The following is a 17,416-nucleotide window of genomic DNA, read 5'->3' on the forward strand; positions in this document are numbered from 1 at the left end:
TTTGTTTCTTCTTGTCTGAGTGCTGTGGCTAGGACTTCCAGTACTAAGTTGAATAAGAGTGATGACAGTGGACAACCCTTTTCTGTTCCTGATCTTAAGGGAAATTCTTTTAGACTTTCATCACTGAGTATGCTGTTAACTATGGGTTTTTCATATATGGCTTTTATTATGTTGAGTTATCTTTCCTTTATTCCCACTTTGCTAAGAGTTTTTATGATAAGTGTGTGCTGGTATAGTTATCTTTTTATTTTAATATTTTAGCATATTTTAAACTGAAATATGAGGTAGCATGTGATTGCATGGTTTTAATGCTGCCTTATTAATAAGGCCAAATCATTGCCTCTTTTTCATTCCGGGAAATTATGGTGCCTGAATTTGATGGTGGGAGTTGAGAAATGAAGGATAATCCTGTTTGAAAAGCAATCCCCGGGTTGTGGGCAGATAGCAGTGAGATTCTTTTCCTAAAACACGTTTCTTATTTACATAGACTATTTTAGGAAGAAAACAAACTGGAACAGAAAAATGAAGTTTCTTCTCTTCACATTTGTTGGTGCTCACCTTTTAGCCTTGAACTCTGGCAAAGCTATATACAGGAATGACAACTCGCAGAGGACTTTCGAAGAAATAAGAGAAGAAATAGCCCGCTATGGAGATGTCGCTAAAGCAATCATAGACCTTGCTGTTTATGGCAAAGCTCAGAACAGATCCTATGAGCGATTGGCTCTGTTGGTTGATACTGTTGGATCCAGGTTAAGTGGCTCCAAGAGTCTAGAAAAAGCCATTCAAATCATGTACCAAAACCTGAAGGAAGATGGGCTGGAGAATGTTCACCTGGAGCCGGTCAAAATACCCCACTGGGAAAGGGGAGAAGAATCCGCTGTGATGCTGGAGCCAAGGATGCAGAAGATGGCTATTTTGGGCCTTGGAAGCAGCATTGGGACCCCTCCAGAAGGTATCCTTTGTGTTTTTTTTTTAAATAGCTAATGTCGTATGGTATAATTTATTGCAGTATTCATGATTCATATTATAATTTGGGTGATAAGAAGGAAAATGTATTTATTTCCTATTCCATTGGTTCAATGAGCTCTCTACTATTACACTCTATTTTCTTCCTTCTTCCTTCTTTCTCTTTCTGCCCTTTGTTACTTTAGGAAAGATGATTGTGTAAGGGCCATTTTTAAAATGATGTGCATATAGCTATTGGTACGTGATATTTATCAGTCCTATCACTTGATAACTTGAAAATTGAGATATATGTTAGTAGGATAGAAAAGCTATGACTTCTTTCAAAGTGGCTCAATGTACAGAATTTCTTAGAATTGGTGAGACAAGGAACAGAATTATGTGCGTTGAATTGCTTTGAGTTAATTATTTTTACAGAACCTGAGGATTCTAATGCCAGGGTGGTGTTCTGCCTTTATTTATTAGGACACTGTCTCAGCTTCCTTAGACAATATAAATGTTTAGATCGGGGAGATATTACCGGTCAACAGTGAGCTATCAGTCAGTCTTGGATATATTCATGGACTTTTTCCATGGCCGAGTAACTAGTTTATAGAAACTACTTGGTCTTCTCTAAGCATTTTTTTTTAGAAACATTTAATCTTGTCTAATGCCAAGAGAAAGACCCAAAAGATAAATAGATGTTCAGTTTTTTAATCATCCTTTTTTCATGTAATTCACATACCATAATATTCACCCACTGAAAATACACAATTTAGGGGGGGTTAGTATAGTGACAGAGTTGAGAACTACCACAGTAGTGTAATTGTAGACCATTATCATCAGCCAAAGAGAAACTCATTGCTTAGGCCTCTTGTCCCAGTGAGGCTTTTGCCCTTTTGTGATGGATCTGTGTGCAGGTTGGGAAGTGTTTTCAAGTCTGACCCATGTTCTGTTTTGGTTGTTTCTGAGCAGGAACATGCACATAATCTTCCCAGTCACCAGGGTTTGTTCTGATCCCAGGAAGGCTTTTCTTGGTTGTTCCTTTCCCTGGTTCTTTCTGTTAAACGTGCGAATGCTCTGCCATTTTGCTTATTGCTAGTAACACCATGAAGCTGTCAACAACCCAGTAATTACTTTCTATCAAACTTTCCACTGTTTTCAACAATATCCTGGTATATGGAATTCCCTATGTTCTCCAAATGAAGTCACCTCCTGGCTAAGAACTGAAAAGCTCTTTGTCCTCCTTTCCTGCTTCTTCCTTGGGAGAACGTCTGTGCTACTTTTCTGGAGGTAGGCACAGAGATAGAGGCCTCTTTCTCCAAGAGGATATCTCTAGCAGGTGCTAGACGTGGATGTGGTATCTCTCGGTCTCCTCAGCTTGTTTCTCCCAGGTGGAAGCTCTGCCTGTGAGTGGGCTGCGACAGTGGTGATCGGAGCCCCAGTATTCTTGGCACCTACATGTGTGGTTGGGTTTCTCTCATATAAGTAGGGGTTGGGTTGAGGAATGGGACCTCAGTTCTTTTGCAGGAGAGTACCTGGAATAGAGTTTCTGTGACAGGGAACTGGGAATGGGAGAAGGAAGCAGGTCAGGGCCCAAATGCTACACACACTCATTATTCTAACTCAGATTTAGTAGGCTTACCTGAATGTTTCTTTCCTTTCCTTTCTTTTCTTCTTTTTTTTCTATATTTTTTTTAAATTGATTTCAGAGAGGAAGGTGAGAGAGAGAGAGAGAGAGAGAGAGAGAGAGAGAGAGAGAGAGAAAGAGAGAGAGAGAGAGAGAGAGATATCAATGCTGAAAGAGAATCATGGCTTGGCTCTGAATGAATGTTTCTTCATTGGTATGCCCATAGGACAATTTTGAGAGACTTTAAGTGATTTAAAAAATAAATAAATAAATTTTCCAAGTTAAATAATTTTGTAAGAGAGATCTGCCAAATTTCTTACAGTACCATTTGGAAGCACCACTGTGATGGCCAGTTTTGCTCTCTCTGAGGCTGCATGAATAGGTGGTAGTCCTCTAAGGCATCGGTCAGCAAACTCATTAGCCAACAGAGCCAAATATCAATAGTACGACGATTGAAATTTCTTTTGAGAGCCAAACTTCTTAAACTTAAACTTCTTCTAATGCTACTTCTTCAAAATAGACTCGCCCAGGCCATGGTATTTTGTGGAAGAGCCACACTCAAGGGGCCAAAGAGCCGCATATGGCTTGCTAGCCGCGCTGTGCTGACCACTGCTCTAAGGTATTAGGGAACCCCTCAACCTAAATTGAACAGTGTCAACCAGGAATTTTGTTCGGTTGCCTTCTGTTATATAGGAATCTATGTTAGGCACCAGTATATATACATATATATTTTTTTCTTCTTCTTCTCTTTTTAAGACTTAAAATTCTAGATTTTTTTTTTTTTTCCTTGTGAGAAAACCAGCTTCCAAGAGGTTAGGTAGTTTGCTCCAGGTTATACAACTCATAAGAGAGACCAAGTTCTGACGTGAACAACTGTCAACTCCACAGTTTGTGCTTTTAGTCATTAGACTATATTGCCTCACATACAAATATTTTAATGTTATTTCAATTTATAATATTTGTCTTTTTTAGACATCTGACTGAAGCACATCTATCTCAAAGCTGCTGATAACCTGTAACTGTGATGGCAGAATATATTTCTGTTTGTACTTTTTTGAGGGGACACTTTTCTCATTTTTTTTCTTATCCTCACTTTTAATTCTGTAGCTGGGCCGGCTCTTCTCTGGCTATGTGCCTGGTGTAGAAAACTAAGCCAAGTTACTGATTGCTCCTGGGGCCTTCAAGACCCAGGGGAATTGAATTTTACTTACTGGAATCTATTGTTGTGTTCCAAGACTCACTTTCTCTCCACTCCTCATTCCCTGGGGTTCAAAGTAGATAAACAGTTGTCTGGCAACCGGACTATTTTAAGTTCCGAAGAGACTAGAGAGTTAGGCCAGACCAGGTGTGGAAACATTTGCTCAGGAGATAATGTGAAGTCAGGGTAAAGGGACTTCTAGGTGCAGGGAGTGTGGTGCAGAGCTCATCTCCCAGGAAACCCATATTGTATCCCTGGTTTAGCCCCCTATGAGTTGTGTGACCTTGGTCTAGTCATTTAATGACTTGGCTGGAATATGAATCTGTCAGGTCTCTTCAAAGTTGGATAGGCCGTGATATTTATGAGAATTCACAAGGGATCAGTGAAGCTAGAGTTTATGACAGCAGGATTCTCCCAAGTGTATGCTACAGAGCAGATTGCTTATATAACAAAGGTAATTTTTTTTTTTAACTTTCCAATTCTAGGCTGGAGTATTATAGTATGTGCTAGTTTATTTGTGTCAGGGTTTGAGCTCTGTGAGATATCTGTGAAGAGTTGGAGGAAAACAAATATACAAGTAGGCCAAGTAAGATGTGATGCTGAGTAAAACAGTCCTAGCCTCATACACTTCTGGTGGAAATGCAGTCTGGTGCAGCCATTGTGGAGAATAGTATGGAGGTTCCTCAAACAATTAAAAATGGAACTTTGACCCAGACATCCTACTTCTAGGAATATATCCTAAGAATTCCAAAACACCAACCAGAAAGAATATATGTACCCATATGTTCATAACAGTGTTATTTACAATAGGTAAGATCTGGTACAGCCCGAGTACACATTTACTCTCCTATCCACAGTGTATCTTCATGTTCTGATCTCTGCACTTTCATCTGCTTTGGGTAGTTTTCCTAAATTTGCCAATGTTATGGGCTAATAGTGATATTTCACTGTTATTTTACTATGTATTCCTTTGCTTATTGGTGAGGTTAATATTTTATAGGTTACTTGTATTTTTCTCCTTCAAATTATCTGTGAATATTTCTTGCCCAGTTTTCTGGTGGTGCTTTAACAATATTGTAGGATGTATAGGAACTCATTTACCTAATAAAGATTTAAGTTCTTTCATTGTTGTTTGATTCAAATTGAGATGGTTTGTATTGATCCATCAGCTCCTTTTTATTTCTTCTTAATAGTTTGTTTCTCATACTTGAGGAGGACTGGCTGGCTGTCAGTATAGTTAAAAGATAAGAAAAGAGCCAAGTTGATTAATTTCTGCTCCCTCTGCTATCAAAGGGCTCTAAGAAACTGAGTTGTTTAGCTTAATTTACACCGGTGTTGGAACATTAACCTCATGATTCATGGTTCACAGATTGGTGGGTGACTTGCTTTTGACTCTGCACTCACAAACTTAAGGCCCCAATCTAGGTAGGCTTGGGTTTTGAGCTCTGTGCACTGATTAGTACTTCTGCTAGTTCCTGTCAAAGTGTGCGTACCTCATGCCTCTTCTTTATGGAAGTGATTTAGGAGAGGGAGGAAGAAGAGGAAGAGTTAGCCCTGGACTGGGCCCAGTGTGTACAGCTGACGAGTAGTTAATGTTTAGTTATGGAACCACTCTACCTGGGTTAACGTTAAAGCCGACATGGTTATATTACAGGATTTTAAGTCCTTTGCAGAATCATTGGGCAAGCTAATGAGGCAGATTTTAACATTCCGGGAATGAATTTGAGAACTGTTCTGTAGAACCAGGCCACCAAGACTGCTGTTGCTTTTCCTAGATGGAGCAGTGCCTCTGTCAGAAAGCTGCTGTGGAAAATCCAGACATTTTCATAGTTGTGCTTGTCTCTGATACAGAAGAAGCAGGAAAAAACAGCCTCCACCCAATTTCTACCTTCCGGATCTTGTTCAAGTGCGTATGATTGGTGATGCTTACATTACTTACAGCACTCTAGTGTAGGAAGCCCCAGAAGTTTAGTTTTTGGTATTTATAGACAGAAAGGTACATTTAAGGGAGATTGGATTGGATATTGAATGCCAATTATCATATCCAACACAGTGCTCATTTCATTATGACTCTCAATAACAATATATGATTTTTTTTTTTGCACAAATAAGTAAACAAGTAAGTAAAAAAGGTAGCCATTTGTTATATAGTATAAGTGACATCACCAGTAGCAATCCCCTGTAGCTAATGGCTTATAGTGGATTTAATTGAACTAAGAAAATAAATAAAAGGAGAGTAATCATGAGGTGAAGTGGGGGCATATCCCCCTGGCAGATATAGTTTGAAGAAAAATGTTCCAGGCCATCATAAATGTTGCTACATAAATTAAAATAGGTTCTCCTTTATCTTTTTACTACTTCTCCTTATTTATTTGCATATTTCCCTTTACTAGGAGTTATCTTAAATATTGGCATTTTCAAAGATTTCTGCCTAAAAACATTATCCTTAAGGAGCATGATCCAGTTCTATGGCTTTAAGTACCAACTATATACTTATGACTTCTAAGTGTTAGTATATGTCACTCATTTGTATCTGCATTTCCAAGAATGACTGGAAGTTCTGTGAGCCTTGCAAACTCAGCATCCTGTCTCTCCTGTTCCTCATGTTCACCAGTACTATTGACATCCACCCTGACACCCATGCTTAGAGCCTCAACAGTCTCGCACCTGATATGTTACCCTGCTTTCATGCTGTCGTCCTCTGCCTGCAATGCTCATCTTCAGGGATTTAGCTCAAACCTCTCCTCCTCTAAGCATTGTCTGTTCATTTCCTTTCTCCCTGCACAGTTAATGCTCTTTTCACTGAACTATAGGCATCTGGGGGCTAATTCAGCCTGTCATTTCTGACAGTTTCATCTCAAGAAACTCCTGCTTCATGGAGGTAGGTAAACTGCAGTTTTTTTAAAGCTCAATTTTAAAATCCCTAGTCTAGGATACATAGGATCAGTTTTAGACACTAAATTTTAAAGACAGATGCTCATACCCAAACCAACCTTGAAAACAAAGTACATTTATATTCAAACTAGAGGCCCAGTGCACAGATTCGTGCACATTGAAAGAAATTAATTAGAAGGTTGTTGGTGGGATGAGACTGGACAAGACGGGCCAGATATGCCCTGGAGCCAACTTCCCCCCGTCCCTCCCTGGCCAGCCACACCTGGGGCAGCGCCAGGGCTCAAAGGGCTTCTGCAGAGTGAGTGGGGTCCCTCTGGCAGGTGGGGGTCCCTTAGCCTGGCTATTGGGATTGGGCCAAAACAGCAGTCTGACATCTCCTGAGGGGTCCTGGGGGGACGAGAGGGCAAAGTTGCTGTCACTCGACAGCTTCTGCATTGAGCATCTGTCCCTTGGTGGTGTGTGCACATCAGACTTACCAGCTGGTCGGCTGGTTTCTTAGCTTTTTATATATATAGATTTGAAAAGCTCTTCCCCTTGCAGTTTGTCAATCAGTTGAACATATTAAGCTTGGGACAGGAGACAATGTCAGGGTGAACATACAAGAGGGATTCACATCCTCAAAGAAAAGTGTACCTCTTGTGTCCTCTGGTGTCCTTGCTTTTTTTCAAGTCACTCTGCTGAGACTGTGGCTGTATCTTGGGGTTGCTGTTGAATCCAGAGAGTCTTAATCTCATCCTCATTTATATTCTACTCAGTTTTACCAAACTCAAGGTTTATTAGTTAATGACTTTTAGGAAGGTTGGTAAGATTGCCACAATATAACTATATTTTATGAAAATGGAGGAAAATCTCCTTTTAAGGTAACTACATCTTTTTTTCACTAAAGGAAGAAAAACAAAATCCGTGAAGTGGTGAAGTGGAGCCTGGTAGTTGAGCTGTAGCTACCAGGTAGCTGCGAGGGTTTGTTGTGGGATCACAGTGAGCCTGGATACACAGAGAATGGAAAATTCCTGATCCTTGTCATCACAGAGTCTGGCTCATAGCCCTCTCCTCTCAAAGACAGAGGCTCTGGCATTTCTGATTTTGTTTTCTATTTCTGTCCCTCCTTAGAGAAATTCAACGTATTTTTGCTAAAACTTTCTAGAGCTGAATTTTGGAACATCATGCAAGACTTGTAGGAGTTTGTCCTGTAGGAGTTAGACTTCTTTTATCAATCTAATTATAGGTCAAATATTTCCTGCATCCACCTGTTTACTCCTTCATGATGCCCACAAGAGGTGGAACAGACAGGAGCTTAGAAGTTCTAGATAGGAGTTCGTTGTCCTTACCGCTTCTTCAGGGTCTCATGGAGGTCAACATTCTTAATCTTTTAAGCCTCACTTTCCTTGTCTTCAAATGAGCCAATACTGTCTGCTTCAAAGGTGATACTCAAAATATCTGACAGCCGGTGTGGCCTGGCTTTTGGCCGTCAGACTGATGCCATATGCATCTGGTAAGGTTGTTCCCGACACATACCAGCTGAATGTCACCCAGGGCTATTTGACGGAGTTGCTCTAAGGTAAAAGAGAATCGTGCATGTGAACGTACTTTGAAAACTGCAAGGGGTACATAAGTCCATGCTACTAATGCACAATGCATGCATTGGTCTGGACATTTGAGAAGTGCTTTGGGCTATTTGACAAAAAAAAAATTTTTTTTAATGAGAATAAAGAATCATTGCCTTATAGTTTCAACTTATTTAAAAGGCAGTTTCCTATAAAGTTAAACAAATGCTTATTATACAATCCAGCAATTTCACTCCTAGATATTTTCCCAAGAGAAATAAAAACATATACCTACGTAAAGGATTGTATGTGAATATTCATCTTGGTTTTATTCCTAACAACTATAAGCTGGCAGTGACTCACATGTCCATCACCCGGTGAATGGATAAACACACAGTGATGCGTGCGTATAGTGGAATACTAATCAGCAACACAAAGGAATGAGCGACTGATGGGCACCACAGCACAGATGAATCTCAAAAACATGAGCTGAGTGAAAGAAGACAGACACAGAACATTATATACCATACAATTCCATGTATGTAAAATTCCATTAGAGGCAGAAGTTTAGTGACAGAAGATTGACTGACTGTTAAGAGGCGTGAGGGAACTTCATGATGTGATGGCAAATCTCTATGTTTTGATTATGGTGGTGGTTACATGACATTCTCCTCTCTCTCTCTCTCTCTCTCTCTCTCTCTCTCTATATATATATATATATATATATATTTATAATAAATATATAATATATAAATAATATGTAATAAATATATAATAAATATATATTTATTTGTTTATTTATCAAAACTCATTGAATAGTACACTGAAAATTGATCAGGTTTACTTTTTGTAAATTATACTTCAATAAAAAGCTGATAAAAATTTAAGTAGGTAAAATAGTTTGCTTGTAAAAAATAAGTAGAGAATGTATTGTTGAAAGAGAAAGGAGAAATATTATATTACAAATTAAAATAGCTCCCCTTTATACAATAGTTTATATGTTTCAACTTTGGCTTTTGAGTAATACGTTTCAGCCTCATCTCTTGCATTGAGCACTAGTCTCTAGTAGCACCGAACTTGCTATGACATCCTCCAAGCTCACTGCATTGTTTCTCTTTTTTGCTGTCCTTTGCTTATGCTGAATACTTGCCTGGAATAGCTCCCTCCCCTGTCCTGCCCTTCCCTGGGACTCCATGTCCTGTCCTCTCCCCTTCACCTGGCTAACTCCTGCTTACCCTTCATGGTTTAGCATGGAATTCGTCTTCTCCAGGAGGTTTTCCTTGATTTCTCCTCTCTCCTGCACATTGGGATACCTTTGGGCATCTCTCTCTGCTAGTTTTATCATTCCATTTGCCAGTTCACACTATAATTAGTTCTTTCCTTAAAGAAAGTAATCTTTTTAAGTAGTTAGTCACCATATCCTACACATTTTTTATCCCTATTGTCCAGCACATTGCTGATGGTCTATAAATGTTTGAGGATAAATAAATGAGAGTGTCTCAGGGTATTGTGATAAAGCAGTGTTAGATTGTGAAAAGAATGGAAAAGAAGGAAGATCTCATTGAATCTTTATTTTAAAAATTGATTTCAGAGAGGAATGAAGAGGGAGAGAGAGATAGAATCATCAGTGATGAAAGAGAATCATTGATGGGCTGCCTCCTGCAAATCCCCCCACCCCCACCCCCAGGGGATCAAGCCCACAACCTGGCCATGTGCCCTGACCAGGAATCAAACTGTGACCTCCTGGTTCAGAGGTTGACAATCAACCACTGAGCCACATCAACCAGGGCAATTTCATTGAATCTTAATCTCTCAGTAATTAGAGTAACTTTTGTATAATAACTTACTTTTTGTTTTTGCATTGTTTAATGTGTAGGGCTCAGCTTTCTCCAACAGTAAATGAAGAAATAGCCTTATGTACTGGATAGTTTTGCTCTGAAACATGAATAAGAGGATGCATGTGAAAGCACTCTATATAATAACACAGTTTGCACACGAGTTTTTACTATATCCTTGGAAGAGTGTAATTTCTCAGCTCTAGAATATAGTAATGCAAAACCAAACCACATAGGTAAAGTCTGTTTACCTATGTGGCTATTTAAGCATAGCCTCAACTTTATACTGATCTATTCCCCTGGCTCCTTGTTACAACGTCCTTGTTAGAACATCTAGTTAGGATGTCCTCTGCTTGTGAGAGACATCTATTGTCTTGTCATATCTATTCACTCTGTGTTATTTCTCACTGAAACTTTTGCCAAACCACTCCGTAAACATTTTCAAGACTTAGTTCTTGTTTTATTTATTTTGGGGCCCTCTACAGTACTTAATAAAAAGCACTGCACCCAGAAATGCTAAAATGACAAACCACGTAGAGCATAACATAGAACTCTGGAGAAATGTTATCCAGTTTTCTTTAAGAAGAATAGCTTTCAAAGTAAAATTATAATTGCATTTTATTTTTTAGAGTCTATTCAAATAATTTTGGGTCACCACAGAAACTTTCTCAGTTTAAGCTAATAAAAATGTTCCAGATCTTTGGAAGTCTACTGATGTCTTCATTTGGAACTTCGTAAGATGGAAGAATTCCACTGTATCTAAGATTAATTTCTACAAGCCTCAAAGTCTGAACTGTAGCATGTTATCTATGTGGTACACGAGTTATTGTTATGTCCTTGGAAGAGTGTAATTTCTTCTAGCATTGCATAAACATTTTCAATATTTTACCTTGGTTATAGGAAGAATGAGGACTATACCATATTTTTAGGTAACAGATCAAGGCCTAGGCCCTTGATCGACACTAATTGGCTAGAATAATCATCATTTTTAGTCTTTACTAACCTTATTGGCGTTCTTTGGAATATACTGGGAGAAAATATAATTAGGTATATACATTTTGAGGTACATTAAGACTACATCAAATAATATTGTAGTTAATATGTCTTTTCAGACATAGGATAAAAATAAACTGACAAGAAAATGTGAGTGATACTGAAATATTTTGCTGGCATAGGATGCTATACAAATAAGTAAATGTATGAGATGGAATTATAATGGAAAGCAAAACAAGTCTATATTATAGTTATTTTTAATAAATAAATTTCTATTTCCAAGTTATTTAAACCTAATCTTGGTAAGAAATTTAAAATAATTTGCTGACTTGTTGACTTAACCTTTCAAATATGCCAAAGGCCACCAACTTCTTGCAACATTTACAGATAGTTATCCAAATGTGTTCTTGGTTAGGACGTGAAAATATTTGGAGAATAAAAGTAGTACTTATGCTTATTTACTTTATATAAATTGGGACTTCCCAGGAGTATAAATTGGAGGAAGTAGAAAGAAAGAGGAACTTGAGTCTAAACCAAATATTTGTTTATGAGCTTTATTTAGAAATCCACATTAGTGACTCTGATAGTTGGGATATCAACCTAATAATTCTGTAGAAAGAGAAAAATGGTATTATTTTCTTATACCATTATAGGTTTCTTATGAGGAAATTCTCTTTGGAATATCCAAAGAGAAATACTATATTATTAACAAATGGATTCTTTTCGATATTCAGATATAGAAATATTTACACTACTTTATTGAAGCCTAACTTTTTTTTAAATGGGTATTTTTTCTGTTTATACTCTCCCCTTCCTCCAAAACAAAACAAAATAAAACAAAACAAATGAACAAAAGAAGAAACTAGCTAACTTCTCAGAGCTCTGTGTGCTTTCCAGATGGATTGGCATCCTTACCGGGTGCCATAGCAAAGATTTTCCCAGCCATTCATCTTTTAATTACATTTAAATTTACATTAATTTTAAAAGGATTAAAGGCTCCTTCAAAAATGATGTTCCTATTCACGAAACAGCATGTATTAATTTATAGCCATTTATTGAAAAAAATGTGGTTAGTCTATGTCTCTTGCCTCATACATAATAAAGAACTCTTTTTGAAAGTAATTGCTGAAAAATATTGCTTGCGGTATCAAAATGTTAGTGTGATGGGGAGGTAACATTTTTGCGCTTAGCAGACTGCTTTGAATGTCTCGGTTGCTAACATAAAACTGGATGAGGATAACTAAAGGGGGAATGATAGAGCAGTTAGAAGAGGCCTCAGATAATGAAGTCCTTGAGAGCAGGAGTGGGGTCTTCGGAAGTGCCTGGGGCAGCACCATTCCCACAGGAGGGAAGGACAGCGATGCTAAGGACAGCGTTACTACTAGGACAGCAAGAGACAAACAAATCAGAGGTAGATCTTAGAAAATACTAAATCCTTCTTCTCAAGGTCTTCCTCTCAAGCTGAGCTGGTCTCTGGTTTTCTGACCATATGTTATTTCTCCTCTATAAAGTAAGTAAATAAATAAATAAATAAAAGAAACAACATACTCATTTAAAGGAAAGCTAAAATGTTAGTCATCAAGCCCGACAGTGACTTGGGCCCTGACTCAAATAGCATGAGAGACTTCTTCCTGTAATTTTCTTCCTGTGGGGTTAGGTCAAAAGATGTGGTTACAAAACAAGCTGAGATTTTATTTTGTTCATGTCTTACTCATAAATCTCCAGTGTCTTCCCTTCCCCAAAATGACAATAGGGAAATGTCTAAACACTGCAATTTAGGTTTCAGGTGGAGGCCTTCTAAAATTTGTCTCCAATGTAAGCATTAACGTTTATCACCTTCCAACCTGAAATTGCAGGTAGCTCACTGCTATAAAAAAAAAAAAAAAAAGGTGGGGTTCTTGGGATACTGCTGGAATGAGCATTTCCGGAGGCCCCCCAACAGGAGGATGAGACTTGGTAGGAGCTTTATTTCCAAGGAATCACACCCCTGGTTTTCCAAAATCCTGCTTCTCTCAGTCCAGTCATAGAAGAAGTAGAATTGGGGTTTCGGCAGAGGTAAAATCAGAGCCAGTGTCCAGATTTTGCTTTCCATGTTGGAGCTGGGGCCATTTCAGTATCGGTGTCTGCAATCCATTGGTCCATTGCATGTGGGGTCCCCATCGCCGTGGGTTATAGGGGTGAATGCAAGGAAGCAGGAGCAAAAGCCCAGAGTCATTTGAGTCCCAAAAGAGCCAAGAACATGGAAGACTGAACTCCTTTGTTCAGGGGTAATGTATCCCAAATCTTTGTACCCTGGCAGTGGCCCCACCCATTCTGACCTCTGCTCCCAGATGTGACTGACAGAAAGCACCTTCCCTATGTCATCCCAACTTCCCTGGGCATGTGTCTACCTTCCCTTTATTGGACCCCTGGGGAGTGTAAAGTTGTAGCTTCCTGTGAAGTTGCCCAAATGCCCTGCCTATAATATCTGGCCTTCCCTTTCCTCTTTTTCTAATCTTAATAACTAATTAATTACAATGACTCTCCTATCTAGTTAAGACATATTCTAGGCATTTCAGTGAGAAGATGAGAATAAGCTAAAGCTAGAAGAGGATGAGGCCTGGGGAATGCTAACAGAGATTAGCACCCAGATCATTAATTCAGGGGAGCCTGGAGAACGGGGGTGCTGCTCACACTGGCAATATTTCCGAGGTGAGGGAACAGTGCTTGTTTAAATGATTGTGTTCGGACAGTGTGACATTTCTTATTGCCAGGCTGTCTGTGAGCTGATATATTGGGTTTCAGAAGAAGGAACCAGTTCCACAAGACAGGTAGGAATTGAGTGAGGAACTCAGGACAGCAGACAATCAGTCTGGTGGTCAGGGCTGGACTTCAGCCTTTGAAATTACCATGAAAACCATGTCCCAAGGAATATACAACCACACTAGCCTCAGTAGGTAGGGGTTAGGGTGGGAGTAGATGACAGTTCACTTTGGTACCTAGAACTCTTAGCACCTGGCATATCAGACAACAGATAAAATACATCGTACTATCCCAGAGAGTTCTCTGGCACACTGCCAGGGCCCTGGGTAGGGCAGAGCCTATAGGTGACTTGCTTTTAATTGTACAAGACAAGGTCTTTCAAGGACTGACATCCACCTGCTCTGAATTCTTTTAGCATTGTAACAGGCCTCTTTATGGTACATGGGTAGTCATGTGTTACATATGATTATTTTATCATTTCCAGTTAATTTAAATACTTTAGACTAAGAAATGTCTTATATCTCTTTAGGCTTTACTCAAGTATTAAGTACTTTAAAAAATTATTGATTGATTAAGGTATCACATATTTGTCCTCATCCCTGCCATTCCCATCCTAAATTCCTCTCCATGGCAGTGGCCCCATGTTGTCCGTGACCACTGGTTAGGCTCATATGCATGCACACAAGTCCTTTGGTTGATCTCTTGAATGAACACATTTGGAGGCATTGTCTTGTCTGCCTCCCTGAATCAAGGATGAGACCAAACAATAAGCCTAATTTTAATTAAGTTAGTTTTTAACTCCTTTAATGGACAGAAAAATCAATCTATTGGTTTCCTTAGCTCTATTTCTACCACCTCTGGTTCCTCATCTCCCCCCATAAATGGGATGCAAAACTAAGGACTTTTTATCTCTTATATTGGGGATTGTGAGTCCTGTGAAGGTAACTACTAGTAAGTGCCTTTCTTTCTGATTATTTTGGAAACAACATATTTTCATTGGAAATACTAGAAGCTTGAGAGCCAAAAGCTTTTGGCACAAACCTGTGAAAGGGATTCTAGATACATGCATGCTCCTCATTCCAATTTCAGAAATTCAGGCTACATTGAAGGAAGCAATCTGTTCGCTTTGATAAAATTAGGCATTAGAGCTATTTAAGGGTTAATGAATGAACTATGTTAATCTGAATCTAGATATTTTCATTTCTCTAAATCTTGCCCTTAGCATATAAATTATTTCAATAAATGATTTTTTAAACTATCATATTTTCACTCATCACATAGACTTTTATTGGACACCTGCTATATGCTAGTTGGGTGTAGGTGCTGTTGATATAGAAAGGAGTGCACTATTGCTGACAGCGGGGGCTCACAGTCCTCCCTGGCATCACGTGATGCACTCTGAGTAATACAGAGATGAGCCCTTTAGCAATTAATGCACATACTTTAAAAAGTGGTATAGTCATACAATTGAACATTATTTTGGCAATAAAAAGGAATTAAATGTTAATGCATGCTAAAATATGAACGAATCTCAAAAGCATTAGGACAAGTTGAAAAATCCTGTCACAAAAGACTTTATTTTATGTGATTTCATTTAAATAAAATGTCCAGAATAGGCAAGTTCATAAAGACAGAAAATAGATTAGTGGCTGCTAGGGACTGAGTGTGTATGCGGATGAAGACTGGATGTTAAGGGTATAGTGTGTGTCTTGGGGGTGTTGAAATGTTCTTAGGTTTATTGTGGTGATGGCTGAATAGCTCTATGAATATACTAAAATCATTGAATAATACACTTTAAATGGATGTATTTTATGTTAAGTGAATTTAATCGCAAAGCTATGAGAGAAAGAGAGAGGCAGGGAGAGACAGACGCAGAGAGATAAACGGAAAGAGTAGATAGGTCTTTCAAAAAATGCCTTTACTTCCCTTGCCTTTGAGTCAAATTCTACCCAAAAACATCTGACAACATTTATTTGCAGAGATATATGTACCCCATGTTTATTAGAACATAATTCATGGTGGTCAAGACATGGGAACAACCTAAATGTCTTTTAATAAATTGGCTAAATAAGATGTGGTACATATATACAATGGAATAAGATGAAGTACTGCCATTTGCAACAACATGGATAGATCTTGAGAATATCATACTAAGGGAAATAAGTCAGAAAAAGTGAAGAACCATATGATTTCAGTCATATGTGGAATATAAAATTGAAAGCAACAAATGAACAAACAAGACAAACTAAAACTCATAGACACAGACAACAGTATGGTGGTTACCAGAGAGAAGGAAGTTGGGTGAAATAAAGGGGAAAGAGGGTCAAGTATATGGTGCAGAAGATGATTTAACTTTGATGGTGGCAATATACAGATCACGTATCATAGGAATGTACACTTAAAATCTATTCAATCTATTAATGAATGCCACCCTAATAAGTTTAATTTTAAAAATATACCTGTAAAGAACTCATTCAGCAAATGTTTGAGGGCCGACTATTTGCCATGAACTGTTATTCCATTAATTGTAGAACCAATTCTAATTCCTTACCATGACCCACAAGGCCCCTGCATGATATGGCCCTTGTCTTTTTCTCAAATTTTATCTCATGTTCCTCTTCGCCTTTTCTCATTACACTCCAGCCACAATAATCTTCCTTCAGTTCCTCAGAATAATTTTCCTGCCTTACAGCCTCTGGAAGGAGTACTCTTGTCTCTACTTTCCTTAGTGATAACTCCTTAGTATAAACTTCCAATCTCCACTTAAATCCCTTTTCACTCTCTTGATTGTGTTCTTTGATGCACAGAAGTTTTTAAGTTTGATGTGGTCCCAGTTGTCTATTTTGCTTTTGTTGCCTATGCTTTTGGTGTTATATCTTAGAAATCATTGCTAAGTCCAATGTAATGGAGTTTTCCCCCATGTTATCTTCTAAGAGTTTTATGTCTTTAATCCATTTTGATCTGTATAGTTTAGGTCTTTAATTTCTTCTGAGTTAATTTTTTATTATAGTGTACAATAAAGGTCCAATTTCTCTTTTACATGTGGATGGATATCTAGTTAGATATCCCAACACCATTCATTGAAGTGATCTTGGCACCCTTATCAAAGATCATTTAATCATACACATACCACATACACACTTATCCCTCCTCCTGCTTCCCCCACAGGCTCCCAATTTGATTCCATTACTCTATATATACGAGTACTACACACTACACTGTTTTGATTACTGTAGTTTTGTAGTATTTTTTTGAAATCAGAAATCAGGTGTGGATTCTCCAGCTTTGTTTTACACAATTGTATTCTCTTCAGGTTCTAAATGAATTTTAGGATGAATGTTTCTATGCAAAAATTGATGATAGGATTTTGATAGTGGTTTATCTTGAGTTTCAAAAAAACATAAATACGTGCTGACTTAAGTTAATTAGGAAGGAATCTGCATGGAATGGGATGAGAAAAGCATGGATTTGGAGTCAATCTGACCTGGGTTCAAATTCAAACGCTGTTACTTTATAGTTTGGTAGGATTTTTTAACCTCCTGTACTTTCCTGAAACTTCTTGTTTTCACCTATTAAATATGGTTAATACTCTCATGCTTAAATCTCTCCAATTTAAACTGTATGGTAATGGCTTTCA

At 38.2% G+C, this 17,416-nt stretch overlaps 1 protein-coding gene across 2 annotated transcripts in view; it reads left to right on the forward strand.

Moving 5' to 3' along the window:
- Positions 1 to 485: 485 nt before the first annotated feature.
- CPQ (carboxypeptidase Q) overlaps positions 486 to 17,416 on the forward strand; it is a 246,024-nt gene continuing 229,093 nt past the window's right edge. Inside the window, exon 1 of one of the 2 annotated variants that reach the window (XM_036436581.2) lies at positions 486 to 952. In XM_036436581.2, coding sequence (XP_036292474.1) covers positions 523 to 952 — 430 coding nt within the window. In that variant the 5' untranslated portion in view covers positions 486 to 522. The remainder of the gene's footprint in view (positions 953 to 17,416) is intronic. The other variant, XM_045581327.1, reaches the window with a different exon arrangement.

This window comes from Pipistrellus kuhlii, unplaced genomic scaffold, assembly GCF_014108245.1.
Source record: "Pipistrellus kuhlii isolate mPipKuh1 unplaced genomic scaffold, mPipKuh1.p scaffold_m20_p_14, whole genome shotgun sequence".
In the NCBI taxonomy this organism is placed as follows: domain Eukaryota; kingdom Metazoa; phylum Chordata; class Mammalia; order Chiroptera; family Vespertilionidae; genus Pipistrellus; species Pipistrellus kuhlii.